General features: G+C 39.2%; 1 protein-coding gene across 2 annotated transcripts in view; it reads right to left on the bottom strand.

The window, feature by feature from the left end:
• The window catches only part of LOC128694476 (transmembrane and immunoglobulin domain-containing protein 1), a 255305-nt gene that overhangs the window by 9123 nt on the left and 227149 nt on the right, over positions 1 to 19033 (bottom strand). The window contains exons 3-6 of one of the 2 annotated variants that reach the window (XM_053784610.2): positions 19032 to 19033; positions 4751 to 4912; positions 998 to 1132; positions 136 to 352 (exon numbers count right to left, since the gene is read on the bottom strand). The exon at positions 19032 to 19033 is cut by the window's right edge and continues 159 nt beyond it. In XM_053784610.2, coding sequence (XP_053640585.1) covers positions 136 to 352; positions 998 to 1132; positions 4751 to 4912; positions 19032 to 19033 — 516 coding nt within the window. The remainder of the gene's footprint in view (positions 1 to 135; positions 353 to 997; positions 1133 to 4750; positions 4913 to 19031) is intronic. The other variant, XM_053784611.2, reaches the window with a different exon arrangement.

Here is a 19033-nt window from a genome sequence, read left to right as displayed (position 1 = left end):
AAAATTTATTAGCTCATGAAGGATATGCTAGTTTACCGTAAGAGACGAAGATGCTGAAAGAAAACTCTGTAATGCTTTTCTAGTAATAGAAGTGCAAAGATTTAGACGTTCAAACAGAAGGATATTCTAGTTTACCGTGAGAGACGAAGACATTGGAGAAAGCAGGTTGTGTATTTGAGGCGCTGCAAGTGTAGTTTCCAGAGTCTTGGTAGCGTGCGTCGGTGATGACAAGGTGGGAGTGGGTTTTCTTGGGCCCCGTCTCCGTGGAGACGTTGATGCCGCCCCTCTGTGTGTCGTAATTGATCATGTGATCATTGTGGTACCAGAACACGTACTGTGGCGGCGTCGGACTCTGGCGGGGGGTAAAGAAATCAGATTTTATTGCCTACTGACCCTTCCAGTGTGGTCCTTTACGTTAGAGAAGGGCACTTGACACAAGAACTTGGTGGTACCTTCCCTTTAAAAGATCAAAACTGATAACCCACTAAAGGTTTAATTCTTATTCCATGGATACAATAATTATTCCTTCGAATCGAACCTAATTCTTTCCCTTAAGTGCTGATTACTCTTACAATTTCACAGTTTCCCAAATGAATATAAAATCATTGGAATTTATGGCCGTTTAGCTGCTAGTTACAACGTATACTTTCCTTGTGTTTCACACTTCTAGCTGCCAAGTAGTTATTATGCCTTATATCCTTCTGTTCTTTCTGCATGTTTTATAACTGCTAAGTTGTATCATCCTCCTGGGTTTTGCACTTGTTTTTTAACTGCATCTCTCCCTTTTAGCACTTACTGTGTGTTTTTTGTATCTTTGGATTCCCTTCCCTTCATCCTTAGTATGATAGTACGTATCTGTGTTGTGTTCATAGAAATGATCCTTTTCATTGTCTTACGCACATTTTTTTATGTCTGTGAATATTGTGTGTCCTACGCAAAGTGTTTCATAACAATCACAGTTAAAACTATTCTCTATGTGCTTTCGTGTGTGTCTTACCTGCTTGATGACACAGACGAGCTTGATCGTGGAACCCAGCTGGACGTGGTAATCTTTATTGCCCAGGATGAAGGCTTGAGGCACTACCACGTGTAAGTTGACGAACTGAGAGATTACACCTGTCCCGGTCGACAACTGTAACCACAAGGCAAACAATTTAGGTTTCGGAACAGCAGTACAAACACAGGTATAGGCAATATTCTCCCTTCAAGAGAACCGGTTCTTAAATGAAAGAATTAGAGCTTATCTCTCTCCTATTTATATTAATAAAACAACTATAAACCAGAAAAGAATGATAAATTCTAGTCAGCGGCACAAACGAACCTACATAGATAAAACTAGAGCCCCATTTCGGCATTGTTTTGAAACCCTCTTCAGCAGTTTGAAGAGTGCTTCAGTAATGCCTCAAATTTACACAGCTTGACTGGCCAGCATCAAGAGTGAGATTAGCGGATGGAGGATCGAGCTTTCGCCACTTACTGCGCTGAATGGCAAGCATAAGAGTCATCGCTTCATGGAAGTTAAGAATAGTATTACTCCTCTGTTTAATTTTCTCAATGTGTTCGTATATAACAATGTCCAAAATACATTAATACGTGTTCACAACAAACATATTAATACGTATCCAGAGATCTAGCCCAGTAAGGGAACTTTGAGACAGCTGCATGACCCATACGGGTCTAGTGACTCCCACGAATAATCTCTCATTAGTGGAGTTTCATTTGTTACAGCGAATACAAACGTCAAAGGGCGGAGAGTATATAGCATGTGTATTGATATAACGATAACAAACAACACAGACACCCAAGGTATTGTAACACACCCGTCACACACAACCTCTAAAGTCAACAAAGAGATAACACCATATGTTAACTAAAACACACTGCTGTGTGGGAGTCTGAAGTTGGCAGGTAGTTTGAGGGAGACCCTGAAGCCAACACTGAGGATGGCTCAGCCGGCAGGTAGGTAGGGTTCCCTGATGCAGATACTGAGGATGTTGATGGTCAAGTAGGAATGTATGTTGATATTCCTGCTGCAGGCACTGAGGAAGTTGGTGGTCCGACAATAAAACAAGGGAGACCCCAGAAGACAATGGTGACGGGACCCCAGCACTCCCAGGAGACACTCCTACCGATGGTATCCCGGCAGACCCGGTATACCATATACCAGCAGCTATTCCTAAAGAGGGTAACCCCCTCTGCCTCCTTAGCTCCCTCTTTCTCTCTTGTTTCTTTGTTCCCTTCCCGCTAAAGTATTATTACATTCACGACGAGAGACTGAACACTAGGGGTCATTCAGCGCCTAGGGAGAAACGGGAGACAGTCGGAATCGTTCCATGGCTAGGTTAAATTTCCCTAACTCAAGTGCCCTCCAGACACCCACCGTGAGGTGCTGGTAGAAGGATTACATTAATGGAGGGTTGACCAAAGTATTTCTCCTCAGCCGGATGTGCCAGAGCAGAGAGCCGGTCATTTGTTCTGTCTTATGGTGCAATATTTTCCACACTGTGTTGCCTGCATTGAGAGCGGCTCTTTACGCTCACTAGTCGGTCGTATGACCAGGCTGAGGGTCATTACGATGCTCCCCGTCAAGGTTACCCGTGGCAAGTTAATGAGTAAAACACACACGGATCTTTACTGAACGAGACGTTACGCCAGCGCAGCAGGCTTCGTTTTTACTAGCAAATATAGTTTCGTCAGTAAAAAAAACCCACAGGTGTTGCACATGTCTTATTAAGTTGAAGTGACACTTCACTGTGGCAGCTGCGTTCTTTTATGTTTGTTAAAACGGAGGTCTGACTCCTTCAGCTTATTCATTTAATAATGATATTATTATTATTATTATTATTATTATTATTATTGTCATTAAGACAGGAGCAAACTTTTCACTTAGCACCACAGCAGCGCCCGTGATTTTATTCACGGGGATGAGTTAAATCCGTAGGGGGGGAGACAACGCCTGGTAATGTAGAAATTATCAACTTTGGTTCGACGAAGGGAAGGGTTGCTGTGATTCCTTGCATCAAGGCACCGCTTTGAAGGGCTGCAGTCGTTGATAGGGGAACGCAGATCATACCATGATTTCTGATTATTATTCCGTGGAGCTCTAATGACGTTAGGGTCACTATGGGGATTAGGCGGCATTCGGATTCGATCCAGTGATGATGAGGGCAGCTTCAATTCCTTGGATCAAGAGCAGCTCACCGGCATGAAAGAACCCTCCTCATAGGTCAAAGGGGAAATCTATATTTTTACACTTTATTACATGATGCTAGTGAAGGGCTCTTGATCCAAGGAACTTGAGCTACCCAACCTCTTGAATTAAGCCTGATTTCCTATTCTCCAGACGCTGAATGACCCATAAGGATTTAGCGTTTTCTGATGAATATAAGAAAACCCTGACCTGAACTGACCTCAGATTTTCCATTTTCTTTCAAATTCCTGACTTTAGACTCCTCAAAAAATCCTTCCAGTATTAATTTCCATTTTTTTTGGAAATTTAAAATTTCCTTATTAAAATTAAGATTTTTTTTTAACCCAGCGGCCGTCTTCCGCCAAGGCAGGGCGACTCAAAGAAAAAAAAACACTTTCACCATCATTCATTCCCTCGCCGTCTTTCCAGAAGTGTGCTGACATCAAAAGCGTTTACTCGAGGAAAAAGTCCTTAAACGTATTTTTTTTCCTGATAAACGTTTCACGGGTTCAAGACTTAATTTGATTATATTCCGCTCAAGGGAGGTCCCTTGATTCTGGTGAGCGGCTCTTGATGTAAGGAATTGGACCTGTGTTCGAATTCCTTCGGCTGACCCTGAATACCTTCCAGTCTTCCACACGCTCCCCAAAATAATTATATATTATTATTATTTAAATTACACTAAAACACAAGTGAAATATTAAACTGTGAACTTGGTAACGAACTTGCTTCACGTGCCGAGTGTCCGGGGTTCGATCCCCGGCACGGGTGGAAAAGTTGAGCATGTTTCCTTGTACCTACTGCCCCCGTTCACCTAGCAGTAAGTAGGTAGCTGGGTGTTAGTCGACTATTGCGAGTCGCATACTGATGGGGGGGGGGATGGGACGGTAGTATACCTTATATATGGCTGGACTCTGAAATGAGTTGAGGTTGGATAACAGCTCTTGACCTGTAAAACTGATCTGAATAAAATATTTACGCATCTTGTTCCTCTCTTCTTTCCTCTTCAGATTAGCTGCCTTGTTACCCGTGAAGGAGACAAGATCTGGGGAGATGGAGCGACCTGCCCATTCCCCGAGTGAACCTGATTAACTCCCATTTCCCAGGCGCTGCATCAACCCTGAGAGTTTAGCGCTTCCCCATGAATATATCAACACGTTCGCTCCTATGCAGCCATTAGGAATGAATGGTGAGTCTACCAGCGAAAGTATCTCGTTGCTACCTTTCAAGGGAGGTTCCTTGATGCCAGTGTAGGACTCTTGATCTAAAGTACTGAACCTTTGCTCCTCCCTCCTTGAGCATGAAAGTCTTCCATTCCCCTCCAGGCGCTGTGTGACTCCTACAGATTTAACGCTTCCAACATGAATGTAATAATATTTATGTCTTTTGCATGTCGGAGGATCGAGCCTGCTTGTGCAGTTTACCTTTCCACGTGAGGATTCACCTAACACTCCTAGGTGTCATAATCCCTTCCTCAGCACACACCTGAACTCCTAGGTGCCATCCCTGCCCCAGCACACACCTGACACTCCTAGGTGCCATCCCTGTCCCTGCACTCACCTGACACTCGTAGGTACCGTTGTCTCTGCGGGTTGTGTACTTGATCTGCAACGTCCAGTCATCGGACTCCTCCGGGTGTAAGACACTGAAGCGCTCGTCGTTGGTGTAAGTGAAGATCCCTGTGGTGAGAATGTGCCAGTCTCGCCGCCTGAACCACGACACCTGCGGCAGTGTGTTGGAGTTAAGTTTATTTCGGTTTCACATCAGTAAAGTTACATTTAACCCCTCTCTTAGAATCAAGAATACGTCTGTTGAGCCTTTTGCAGTGTGTGTGTGTGTGTGAACAAATAATAAGAGTGTGTGACTTTGTAAATGGTCAAAGTCGGATCGAAACGTCTTCGTTAGCTTCCCTCTCTTATGTGCGGGTTATTTGTGTACTGTGCGCGTGTGTGCTAATGCAGACTGCTTCATCAGTCCTGGTTCAAGACTGAATAAGTCATATACTTGGAAACTACAACCAAAAGTTGTTTAAAAAGTTAATAACGAGATGACATCTCATGTTTGACCCGAATAGGTAAAACTGGTCAATTAGCAAGAACGTATTTAAAATTATGCCCTTTCTAAAATTTTCTCTTACACGTTTAAAGATGTATTTTTTTCATTAATGTTAATGTAAAAATTAATAATTTTGTACCAAAACCTTGGAAAACTTACCTAACTTTATTATAACAAGCGCAATTTAATTTAGCCTAATCCAACTAACATTTTAGATAAGTTTACAATAATTTAATAATAAACAAACACAATGAAAATTTTTTTTGTTAGGTTCAGAATGATTTTTACGAAATTATTGCATACACAAATTGTAGCTTTCCTTATTCGGCAAGAAGAACGATTTGACTTAAGAAATCGTAATGACACGATTGCAAATAAACCATACCCCCGGCCGGGATTGAACCCGCGGGTTCAATCCCGGCCGGGGGTATGGTTTAAGAAGAACGATGCTATTTAAGCCAAAATCGCAAGTTTTACCTATTCGGCACGATATATATATATATAAACAAACATTATCTCTACGCCCACAGTAGGACTCGAACCTGCAAACTATCAGAGTACAAAGAACTTTACCACGAAAGTACTGTGTACTCTGACAGAGTTTGCAGGTTCGAGTCCTGCTGTGGGCGAAGAGATTATATTTGTAGTGAGTAATATTTTCTTTAACTTCTTCCAGCAGTGTGAAGAGTCAATATGTGTAGAAATATATACGAGAGTAATATACACACATGTAATACCGGTAACAATATAAATGCTATTAATATATACATATAATGTTTATAGTAACCATATTCCGTAGAATGTAAGGAGAATGAATGTACATCAAGAAAAAATTAAGCAATCAACGTAAAAACACTAACTAGAGTAGCCATCACTGAAAATGTGCGCGACTTCGACAAATGTTGTCTGCCACTTGATTAACTATTGCGCCTCCATGCAGGCGCGCAGCTTAGAGCGAATACCACAAGTTTTTTAACATGGTGTGGAACACCTACCATTACGTCTTATGATGTGATCATTAATCTTTTACTTGCCCGCTAAGCCAAGGTAAGACTCCAGTATTATGACCAGAAGCTCCACAGAGCGGGGTCATTATATGACCAAGTCTCGCTATGGGATCAATATTCCTTTCTTTTTTCTCTTGACTAATAAAATATTGCCAGCACAACTGTATGTTGTAACGCTATTTCAGATTTCATCGATGCATAATATTAAGCAGATTTTGAAAATTTACGAGGATATTCAACTAGACTTTAAATTGTATAGTTGGGTAGCATGTTCCTCTCGTCATTAGTGGACGATGGATCGAGCCTCTACCATTCCATGAGCTGAATGACCCCAATACGGATTTAGCGTTTTTTATAAACTATAATACAATTCGGAAATTGCGTATTAGTCACAAATCTTCACCATCTATTCATTTCCTCAGCAGAGATGAAAGTTCAGAATCTCGTCCATGCTTTAAACACACACACACACACACAAGGTACGTATTACCAAGTGTAGACATTTAAAATACCTTAAATTTTCCCGAGAAAGTACTGTCAAGGAGAGAAAGGAAGAGTTGTTTTGAAAACTCACTTAAAGGAGCACAGAAAGCGGACAGAGTCTTTCCAGAGTCTAACTCTAAGTCACTTCCTTCAAACTTTTATCGTATTAAACGTGAAAAATGTTTATTTACTCAGTTTTAGAAAGAAGGAATTGCTTCGAGAAGAATAAGAGTCACAATACCGTGGATTGAATAGTTCACAACCGATCCACAAAGTAGATTTATTTATTAATTTATTATTATTTATTATTTTATACTTTTCAAAGATGGTGCCTTGATCACTGTGAAGGGCTCTTGATGCTAGGGATTAACGCAACACATTCTTTGATCAGATCAAATATGAATGACTCCGATTTCCCAGGCACTGAAAAACCCTCTTGGTTTAAGTCTCCCCTGGGAATATGTTAATAATAATAGTTTTTTTTAAATAATAATCCACTTCGTGGGTCTTTAGTGAACATTTCTATCCACAATACGGTAAGGTAGTTGTAGATGAATGGTTCAGAGAATCGACATGTTTTTGAATTAGACACATGTGCAACTCTTGGGTATCTTTATTGAGGAAACGTTTCGCCACGCAGTGGCTTCATCAGTCCATACAAAGGAGAAACTTGAAGAACAGGAGGAGAATGAGGTAATCAGTCCCTTAACCTGACCACATCGACTAAAGGCTGAGGGACTGATTACCTCATTCTCCTCCAGTTCAAGTTTCTCCTTTGTATGGACTGATGAAGCCACTGTGTGGCGAAACGTTTCCTCAATAAAGATACCCAAGAGTTGCACATGTGTCTAATTCAACGGTAAGGTAGTTGCTCTAAGCAATTATCTTATCTTGTAAGTAAATATTTTTCGTTCTTAGTAACATACAACTCTGAAGGATGTGCCTTAGATTAAATCTCTGGCAAGATTACGTCTGGATCCGCTTCCTGTTTTCAAAGCTCATTTTCCTTGCTGTTTTTGACAGTAAATTCTTGGGAATTTTGAGGCATTTTAGTTGCCTATACTTATATTATTTTTATTAAAATAACGATTCATGGTGAACTTTTCTCCATGTGATGGCATCTCTGCGTGTGATACCAAGACTCAGGAAATCTTATTAACATCGCTCCAAAAAAATTATATAATTGGACTCAAACCCTTAGCAGGCTAGTCCTAAAATTCACTACACAACCAGCTGGCTCCTGCTCATGTTATTTGCGAACTGGTCTAGCGATTAACACACTGACCTGTGAGTTTTACGAGTCAAATACCATCATAGGTTTGATCCTGCTGCATATGCTAAACACAGTATTTAATAACTCTTCGTGTGATAAAAACGCTGCATGTGATATAGTAACGCAGCATAAGCAGCCTCCCACCTGAATATCACGAGATGAATCCTAAGATCATTACCGAGGCATTGATGGCATCGCAAAGTGATGCTGGAGCATCATCTCTGACTCTCAAGATGAGACAGGGCAGCCACGACTATCTGTTATGATTCCCGCAGTGCAGATGCTGATGACAATAGCGAGTGTGTGTGGTGCTATGTTGTACTGTTGTGGTGTGCTTTCCTCTGTGTATTAGTCTATTTGTAGGTCTATGGGTTGTGTTCCAGCTCCTGGCTCCGTCTCTCACTTGGGCCGCTACAGAGTTCACACCCACTCTTCTGGACGCGTAAACCAGGTGTGTGCTCAGTTTCATAAAGTGCACTTACTACTTTTATAAAGTACACTTGCTCTTACTAGAAAAGTGTGCATCCTCACTGAAAAGTGTACAGCCGTGCGAGCGGTGTTGAGGCACCAACACTGCCTGCCTCTCTAACTCGTCCCTCTCTCGCACATCCCGAGCCTACAAGAGTCTCTGGCCAACACATCACCTTTAACTTACACCATTATGTTCGTCACCAGTCTCTCTCGCTTCACATATCCATCTTGCAAACTCTCTCCCATAACAGCTAATGTGTGTGGAGGGGTACGGCCACCAATGGCATAAGTAATAGTTGCTGCATCACACAATGATGGTGAGGTCTAGAAGATTGCATTTTGAAGACCAAGCAGTAGGCAGTTGTTGGTTTATCGTGCATCCCGTACGTAATCATCCAGTAGTAGGCAACTGCTAGTTTATTGTGCATCCCTTGAGCATGCAGTATTAGGCAGCTGCTAGTTTATTGCGCACCTTGTAAACATCCAGTGGAAGGCAGCTGCTATTTTACTGTAGTCTCGTATCCATCCTGTGGAAGGTACTTCGATATGGACACAAAAGCTCTGTCTAATAATTTACCTTCAGATTTGATCCAGGGGAAAGGGAGGGCAGCACCAATTAATTGGATCACTACCCTTTCACTGGCATCAATGTACCCATCTTGAGAGAAAACTGGAGTATACGCCATTACAGACACTAGTACACTGTCTTGGAATACAGTGATTGCAGCAGTCACTGTCAGGTTCATGCGACAGTGAACAAAGCAACTACCACTGACCATGTTCACGAGAAATTTCCAACCACTACCTATCACATTAATTTGAAAAGGAATATAGCACCAACCAAATGTCATAGTCAGGTGAAGGTAAATGATGCATCCAGCGAATGTCATATTCAAGTGAAAATGAAAAGACGAGAGTTGCAAAACAAAGTTTCGGTCGGTATTGACTTCTATTTGTACCCGAGTCTTACCGAAACATACGGGTTACCTGTGTATTTTTAAAGTCATGATTTGATGAAAGTGACTTAATGAAGCTCAATATATAACGAAATATTAACCCGCTAAGAGCTTTGGTATTCAACTACCTGTCATGTCAGATGGGGACTGAGAGAAGCAAACACTGGCGAGTGCCACTACTGGCATCCCCTTGACAGGGGGAGGGGTGCCTTGACGCTAGTCGAATATAATAATAATAATAATAATTAATAAGTAACATTTATAGTAAAAGACTGCAGGTTCACAGACAGTGCTATCGTCTTTAGCTCTTCACTGCAAGAAGTGAAGGAGGAGGAAGAGGAGGAAGAGGAATGAAAGAATATCCTTGGATGATTACCCCATCACTATCGAGAGCTTTTAAGCCAGGATAACCCATGACAGCCAAGCAGTGTGCCTTATTTCCGTTGGGGTCATCCAGAAATTCTTTCATAGGACGGACGGGACCCACACCAGTCATTATCCAGTTACCTATTTACCTCTCAGTGATCATGGGCAGCTTTTCTTTGCTGGCGAATTACTAAAACATAAAATGCAACCAAGTTTTACTGAAGGCTATTTTTAGGATCAAGTTAGGATGCAGTTAATTCCATGTCGAAAACAAATCTAAGCGTTAACCCCAGGATTACATTAGCAATTCAGCACTTTTTGAATTAAGAGTGCATCCAAAAGGAAAAAAATGGTTACAAACAGAAGGATTTAGGATTATCCACTTTTATCTTTTAATCTTAATTTGTACACAGTATTATTTGACAACGTCAATCCTTCTTCTCAGTGATTATCACAGATTATATATTTGGTTTACACTGCACATAAGCTGCCTTTATTTATTAATAAAACTTTGGCAGGTGTGAGCTTAATTCTAATGAAGGGGTATTTTAGATAAGTTTACAATAATTTAATAATAAATACAATGAAATATATTTTTTCGTTAGGTTCAGAATAATTTTTGCGAAAATACTGCATACACAAATTTTAGCTTTCCTTGTTCGGCAAGAAGAACGTTGCTATTTAAGCCAAGATCGCAAGTTTTACCTATTCTGTCTTAATCAGTGTGTGTGTGTGTGTATATATATATATATATACACATTATATATATACATTAATATATATATATATATATATATATATATATATATATATATATATATACACACACATACGTGTGTATATATATATATATATATATATATATATATATATATATATATCCTATATAAAAAAAAATATATATATATATATTTATAAATATATATATATATATATATGTCGTGCCGAATATGTAAAACTGGTTAATTAGCAAGAACTCATTTAAAATTAAGTCCTTTCTGAAATTTTCTCTTATACGTTTAAAGATATATTTTTTTCATTAATGTTAATGTAAAAAAATTTAATTTTGCACCAAAAGAATCTTAGAAAACTTACCTAACCTTATTATTAAAAGAACAATTTATTTTATCCTAACCCAACTAAATATATTTTAAATACGTTTACAATAATTTAATACTAAACAAACACAATCAAACATTTTTTTTCCTTAGGTTCAGAATGATTTTGGCGAAATTATTGCATACACAAATTTTCACTTGTCCTATATGGCAAGATGAACGTTGCTATTTAAGCCAAGATCTCAAATTCTGCTTATTCGGCACGACATATATATATAAATCTATATACACGTGTATATATATATCTATATACACATGTGTATATATATATATATATATATATATCTATATACACATGTGTGTATATATTATATCTATATACACATGTAAATATATATATATATATATATATATATATATATATATATATATATATATATATATATATATATATATATATATATATATATATATATATATATATATATATATATATATAATCGAATAACACGCTGTGACCGTCCGGGGATTAAACGCGAGTCGTCTAGTCAGCCTCCCGGGAAGCCAGCTAAACTCTGAATACCCTAGTAATCCCAGTAACCTGTCGCCAGTCAAGCGTTTAATTGGTAACTTTCTTCTAAACTTCACTACTCTCGACACGATAAATTAATACAGTGTCAGACACCAAGACGAGTTATTTTCAATATATTTTAGCTATCTGCTGAGCTCAATATCTAGTTTTGGAATCTGTCTAAATCAATTTTCTATACTTAGATCGTAGTGTATAGAAGGGATTCTTAACCTTTTTTTTTTTCGGGGGGAGGGGGGGGCGATGGGAGGTGTCACTGATTCCCTTTGAGAAGCTGATGAGAGCTATGGATTCCTTCCAAGAAAAATGGACATGAACAACTATAGACAAAATAATGCCATGTTATTCTTTTTTAACATTTTCCACCTCTTTCAATCATTAAAAGTGATTTTATTGAAACAATTTCAAACCAGATCTGAACACTTTTTCATCAACAACCATATTGATGTGACACTGACAACCTCACAACATACTACTCATACAGTATTTTCAATACTCGCAAAGAAAAAAAAATGTCAGATGACCATACCTGCTATAAAATGGAAAACGACTGTAAGCTACCTAAGAGTGAACGGTAGCACCCCGTACCAACCCACACTTATTTTAAACGAAACAGTAATTTGATAACGCAGTTTAACATGAAACTTAATTCTTTTGCTAAGAGTATTTTCAGTTCTTCGTAAAAGAGACACTAGGAAAAAGATAATTGTTGCCCCAGATTCACAGACCCCCTGAAGCCCTTCCAGTGAACCCCTGGACTACCGGTTAAGAACTCCTGGTTTAAGTGGTTATCACATCTTGACTAGTTTCTCGTAATTTTGCCAACCGCTATCCATAGGTCTGGAAAAGCTGATAATGAGGTCTAGGTGATGGTGACACATCAAAGTGACTGTCACTTTGATGTGTTCAGATCAGCGTTATGCGGGGAAAACGGCTGCCATAGCTGGCAAAGATGTCTGAAACAGCTATTTAAGAGATGTAGCATAGCCGATAAAGAGGTCTGGGATAGCTATTAAAAATAAAGTCTGGGAAAGCTGTTAATTAGGTAGTTTTGGGGCGTCTGTTAAATTAGATCATTAGAGGATCAAGGTTTTTTATTTTGCTAGTATTGACAGATGTTTTGCAATATTGATTTTCCCTTGTGACTGTGTAATAAACTACAGTAATGCTCCTTCCGCTGTTATTGCTATTTGAGAGATTAGAAGTGATAATTATTAGTATAACAATTATTTTGAGCTGTAATTATGCTTTACATTTACTTAATGACCGCCCAGAGCTTCCTCACACATCTCTTCCATATCCTCACACACATCTCTCCTATTCTCTCGCGCTTTTTTATTATAATAATCTCCTACTCTCTTAAATATTTTATCCATTCCATTACACATCTCTTCCATTCCCTCGCATCTCTTTCGTTTACACACACACACACACACACACACACACACACACACACACACACACACACACACACACACACACACACACACACATCGATCTCACCGACAATTCCTCGTCCCCGCAATATCTCTGGCAATCCTCATGATACTGATTATAATTTCTTAATTGCCAACGAACTATGAGTTTTACAGGTAAAACTTAAGGTTGAACAAGGGACGTACCAAGATCCTAATAAAGCTGAAAAAACTAGTATATAAGAATATTCACAGAGGCAAGTACAATTCATTAAGAATGTGCACCGAGAGATGCACATCATGGAATATGCGCTGAGAGATATGTATTTCTCAGTATACCTCTCAACGTATGTATTTGGAAAGGTGTTCATCTTTCATTGTATGTACATTGAGAATTTACCTTCTCTGTTTTAGAGATCAAGGTATTGTTGACTGCTTTTGTAAAGGTGAATTGAAGCCTAAATGATCCAATAGGTACCAAATCTTAGAAGTAACTGGATAGACATATTTACTCTGGAAATGGAGTTCATTGAGTTGCATGAAGATATATATTTTGAGGAATATAAGTAAGAAATAAAGGATAAAATTACCTAAAACAGAAGGCAACATTACAAATGTAATTATGTTAGAGTTACTATGCAATAAAGAGTAATATGACGAAATAAGAGTTAATTTGGGTTTTAAAATGAAAATAATTGGCTTTATTTTCTTTATGTACTTGAAATTAAGTACCTATAATTATATAATTATATTTTATGGCTATAATTATGTGTTTTGCAGTTATATAATTTCTCGAGTCAATGGCGAGCTGAGTGCTTGCGAATCTGATATCAAACTTTTATTTACGCTGGTCACTGAATATAGTAATAAAGCTTACTATAGGAAATTGGTTCTATTTATAAGGATACAAACTCGGGCATGTTATTGTCCTTACTGGGGAAGGGAGGAGGATAAATATTCTGTACAGAGGGAAGAAGACTCTTGATTCAAACTCACAATACGTAATTGATAAAACATGCATACGATTTCCTATATTTATCAGTAACTCTTTCAAGTGTCTTCGTTTTTGGAGGAGGAATGAGGGACAGGCTTGTACTGAATGGGTTATTTGTTGTGTAACTTTAGAGTTGGGTACCGTTTTTTTTGGCAACTTATAGAAAATGATGTTTCACTCGGAATTCAGTTATTATATCACTACTAACTGGTTACATCAGTGTTTATTCCCGGAAGTTATACAGTGTTTTCTTAACATTGATATTTTTTCCTTGGGAAATTTGAAAGATTCCTCGTAATTGCGTGAACAGTGCAGATAATGTTTGCTATGTTTGAGGAGAATTGACTTTTGCATCGCAAAAGCTTGTTATAACTGCCGTTATTAGGAAACCCAATCTCACCTTAATTTTGGTTGTAAAATTGGAGATCGGGCCAAGACATGAGGCCAAGACATGTTGCAATACTGGCAACGTTTTGCCATTAATTTCAGTGTGTTGCAGTTTACATGAAGGAAACGCATGACAACATGAAGCAGATTTTGAACTGCATAAACTATTTAAAAACACTAATGACAGCTTAGTGTCGACTTTAAAGCTGATACCTTGTTGTGACTGCAGCTATGCTACACTAAGTATTGCTGTTTCTGTGTGAATTTTATACTCGGAGAACTTCTCGTCACATCAAGATTGACCACTTCGACACTCGTTGAAATCTGGAATAAATTTTTTTCAATATTCTTCACCTGAAGAGTCAGGATTTCACTACCACCTTTATGTTTCAAACTACTGGCTATAAAAAATAAGGCAATGGAAAAAACGGCTGCAGCATTCAATTATTTCGGTGGTACATTCCCAAGACTCAGTGAAGCAAAAATCATAGAGGACGTATTTATTGGTCCACAGATTCGCGAGCTTCTTAAGAGAAGAGTTTCATTGCATCGTAGCTGGTGAGGAGAAAAATGGGTGGAATGGTCTCCGGTTAGCAGCAACCAATTTTTTCGCAATGGTCAAAGCTGACAATTACAGGATCTACTGGAAGATCTGCTATGGAACTATCAAAAATGGGCTGCAGTATGCCTTAATTTAAAGATACATTTCCATTCTCACCCCGTTTATCGCAATCTGTGAAACAGCAACGCTGAAAGTTTCCAACAGGACATCCCAGTCATGGGATGTCCTGTTGGACATCCAGAGGGAAATGGAGTCCATCACTGATAGCAGATTACTGCTGGACACTAACAAGAGATGCTCCAGTAGTGGAACACAAGTGATGAGCGAAGAAGCCTCAGGGTGAATCCGTGTAAATACATTCATTATGCAGGTATGTTAAAATATATTGTATACATACACACAAAATGTATAAATAAATTTTCTTGAAAACTTTGACCAATCGACTGTTATTTTGGTCATGTTCGTTGTCATCGCCCAATTATTAATTACCTTTTTTATCAGAAGCACAGAATTGTAGACCAGTGTAATAGAATTTTAGTAATACTAATTTTTGCAATTTATTTATAACTGTATACAGATAGCCCACACATAGGAGGGAGGAGCTTACAACGACGCTTTGGTTCGGAACGTCGTCGTTAGCTCCTCTCTTCTATGTGCTGGTTATTTGTGTATTGTTAAAGTCACGGACTTTGCTTTTTTATTCTTTATAACTGTTTCTCTTATAATTGAGTTTTACGACTGTTATTACGTTCATGGAAAATCGATAAACCTGTAGGGGTCAAACAGTGCCTGAGGGAATTGGTAGTCATCAGTACCGATCTGAGGACAAGGGGGGACTAATTCCTTTGATCGAGAGTCTTTCACCAACTTAACGTAAATATCTAGATGAGAGTTGGGAATTAGTATACATAATCTGGCTGATTGTAGGTTAAAAATCTAATGCTTTATACATAAAACTTTACATAATTTTACAATAATTATTGACTACAATTTATGAAATTACATTTATGAAGGCCCTTGTGTTGGCATCGTTTCTGAATATCAGATTCCCTTTTTTCTCGTTTTCTAATCTCCTTGGTATCCCTGGGTTCTCCGGTGTTATCTACATCCACAACAACAAGAGGCAGAAATAACTTTCTACACCGATAACATCACGGAAAAGGCAGCAGTAATTTTCTACAACGATAACATCACTTGAGAGGCAGCAGTATTTACACCCTCATCAAGTAAGAGGCAGCAGTGACTATCAACACATTTAACATCACGAACGAGACAGGAGTAAGATCACCAACATTACGTAAGCCACAACAGTATCTACACAACACATAAGAGGCAGCAGTAACTAAGTTAACGCAAGTTTTTTTTCTCCCTTCTCCTCACTCATCAGTTCACAATAAGTTACCAGCAAGTATCGGGATCTCTATTCACGCCACGTACCGGCCACCAGCCACGCCGTCTCTCCCACTTAATTCACTAGAGATGCTGCCGCTCTCCCTCTTACACAAGGACCTTCCACTCTGCTACTTGCCACACACTAACTACTGCCTACTGCCACTTACCATTCATCAGTTACCGCTTCCCTGCCATCGTACAATAATCATTTTCTCCAATGCTTCTGCTGTGTACCACACAGCCATTACGTAGCTGTAAGTAGATACCCAGAACGTCATTCGACTCTTTTGTGTCGCATCCTTGGGAAGAAAATCTTAATGAAGATCACAAACGATATAAGCCAGAAATCGGAATAAAGTTTTCTTCCGTGACCTTTGTAGAAGGCCCTTCAAGGAAGGTTCCTTGATGTTGGTGAGGGGCTCTTGATTTAGGGAATTGGATCTGTGCTCCAGTTCCCCGAATTAAGCCTGAATGCCTTCCACATCCCCCCCCCAGGCGCTGTATAATCCTCCGGGTTTAGCGCTTCCCCCTTGATTATAATAATAATAATTTGTAGAAGGCATGTAGGAAACAAGGTTTTATTTGGAAAACGCTTTGATCTTGCTAGACCTTTATCAAGTGATGACTTGACAGAACCACTAAACAGAGAGATACGTTGTCCCAAATAAAAGATTGTTCTGCGATAAGTATTTTTCTTAGTCGGCAGTACGCCATTAGGAGACAAGTTCCCCTACCACACAATTTACTCCTCTACATGGCACTGACATGGTGCCGCCTCCCTTGTCATTACAACTACTTAGTGCCACACTTGCTAGATAATTCTTTATTAACCTACAGCCAGCACTGTTAACTTTTTTTTCGTCAGCTAGTTACAGCTTAGTTACTAGCTTGCTTACAAATGAGCACCACGTCAATGTTATTCAAACACCGCCTTTCTTGTTCAGTACAAAGATACTTAGCGTAGAGCAAATTTCATCAAATTACTCTTTTTAATTATTGTAATATTCATGGGTGAAGTACTAAACATTAAAACATAAGAATGGAGGAACACTGCAGAAGGCCTACTAGCCCATACAAGGCAAGTCCTTCTCAAAACCCACGAGGCTCGTGAAAAGCCTGGGGAATTGGAAAGAAATTAGGCCTCAGCAGAAGATATTTTCCAAAAGGTCTCCTCATTCTTCGAGGAAGAATGTCGTTGAAGAATGTGTGTTATCATATTAATCACTGGAAGAATGTGTCTGCATGCACAGTTGATGGCGCACCAGCTATGTTCGGAATTTCGCTCAGGATTTACAAGCCGAATGAGCGGTGAGCCTAAATATAGAAGAAAAAAATCACTGCATAATTCATGAACGTGCTGTGGCATCCAAGACACGAGCTTAGAGAGGTTCTAAATCATGCTGTCAAAATGGCACACGCTATTAAATTCACTGCTGTGTATAATCGGCTCTCTCGCCTGTTGTGCCTAGATTTAGGCACGGCTTTTCCACACTGAGGTGCGATGACCCTCAGTCACGTAGCTGCTAGATTTAAATCTCTGAGATAGAATTATTTTTATATTTAGGGTGAAGCACTAAATCCGTATGGGGTCATACTGGGTATGGGGGAATAATGAGGCTAGAACCAGGAATGAAGAGCCCCTTATCAGCACCAATGAATCTCCCCTAAGGGGTATGAGACAAGAGATTACCGAATTCTCCTCTCGTGGTGGCCAAACAGTATCTCGGGTTTTCTTTGAAAATCTCTGACAAGGATTGACAGTTGAAATCAGCGCACGTTAAAAATTTTTTCGTGAAAATAAGCCATGTCACGAAAAGGACAGTTCACAACACTGATGTCGCTGATAAAATTAGGCCATTCATCATGAAACTAGAATTGTTAAAATGTCAAGGTAGGAAAATTTGGCATGTTAAGAAGTTGGGTCACAGGTCTTCAAGACAGACACACCGGCTATGTTGACCTCAGAAAGCTTATTTAGGCTCGCTTCTTCCCTGCGTACAGAAATTAAATTATACTTTCTAAACTTAATAGAGGAAAACGTAAAATTCAACTTAATTCATGACTTAATTTATGACTACACTGTTTGGGATGCCCACTGTCTGGGATGCCCACTGTCTGGGATGCCCACTGTCTGGGATGCCCACTGTCTGGGATGCCCACTGTCTGGGATGCCCACTGTCTGGGATGCCCACTGTCTGGGATGCCCATTGTTTGGGATGCAACATTCACAATACAGTGACTGGAACAATATTCACAATTCATTCAGAGATTTAAAATGAAAAGTGGGTGATGTTTCGGTCCCTTCTGGACCCTGATCAAGCTACGAGTTTTTATTTCTAATTTGTGGTGAGATGTTATAATACAGCAGAATATGGACATCAGCAGGTAAATCCCTTCATACTTGTGAAGGGCTCTTGATTCGAGAAACTGGAATTATTCTCTCCTTCCTCGGATCGATAGCGATTACTTTCCATTCACCCCCTAGGTGCTGTATATTCCATGTGTGTTTAAAGCTTCCAATAATATAATACATGGAACGGGCATTTGTACTATCTGTACATCCTGTACAACCCTTAATGTACTATCTGTACAACTTTTACATCTTGTACAGCCCTTACATACAGTACTATCTGTACAACTTTTACTTCCTGTACAACCCTTACATACGGTACTATCTGTACAACTCTTAACATCCCCGGACCACCCTTATATTCTGTACATGTACAAGAAGTATTTCCTGTACAACCCGTTCAACCTGCCCAAACTATACAACGTGTGCAAGCTAGTAAAGAGAATGATCAGGTCGTGCAGAAAGTGTCAAAGGAGTACACACCT

This window comes from Cherax quadricarinatus, chromosome 60, assembly GCF_038502225.1.
Source record: "Cherax quadricarinatus isolate ZL_2023a chromosome 60, ASM3850222v1, whole genome shotgun sequence".
NCBI classification, from domain to species: domain Eukaryota; kingdom Metazoa; phylum Arthropoda; class Malacostraca; order Decapoda; family Parastacidae; genus Cherax; species Cherax quadricarinatus.
This window is presented reverse-complemented; position numbering and strand designations above follow the sequence as displayed.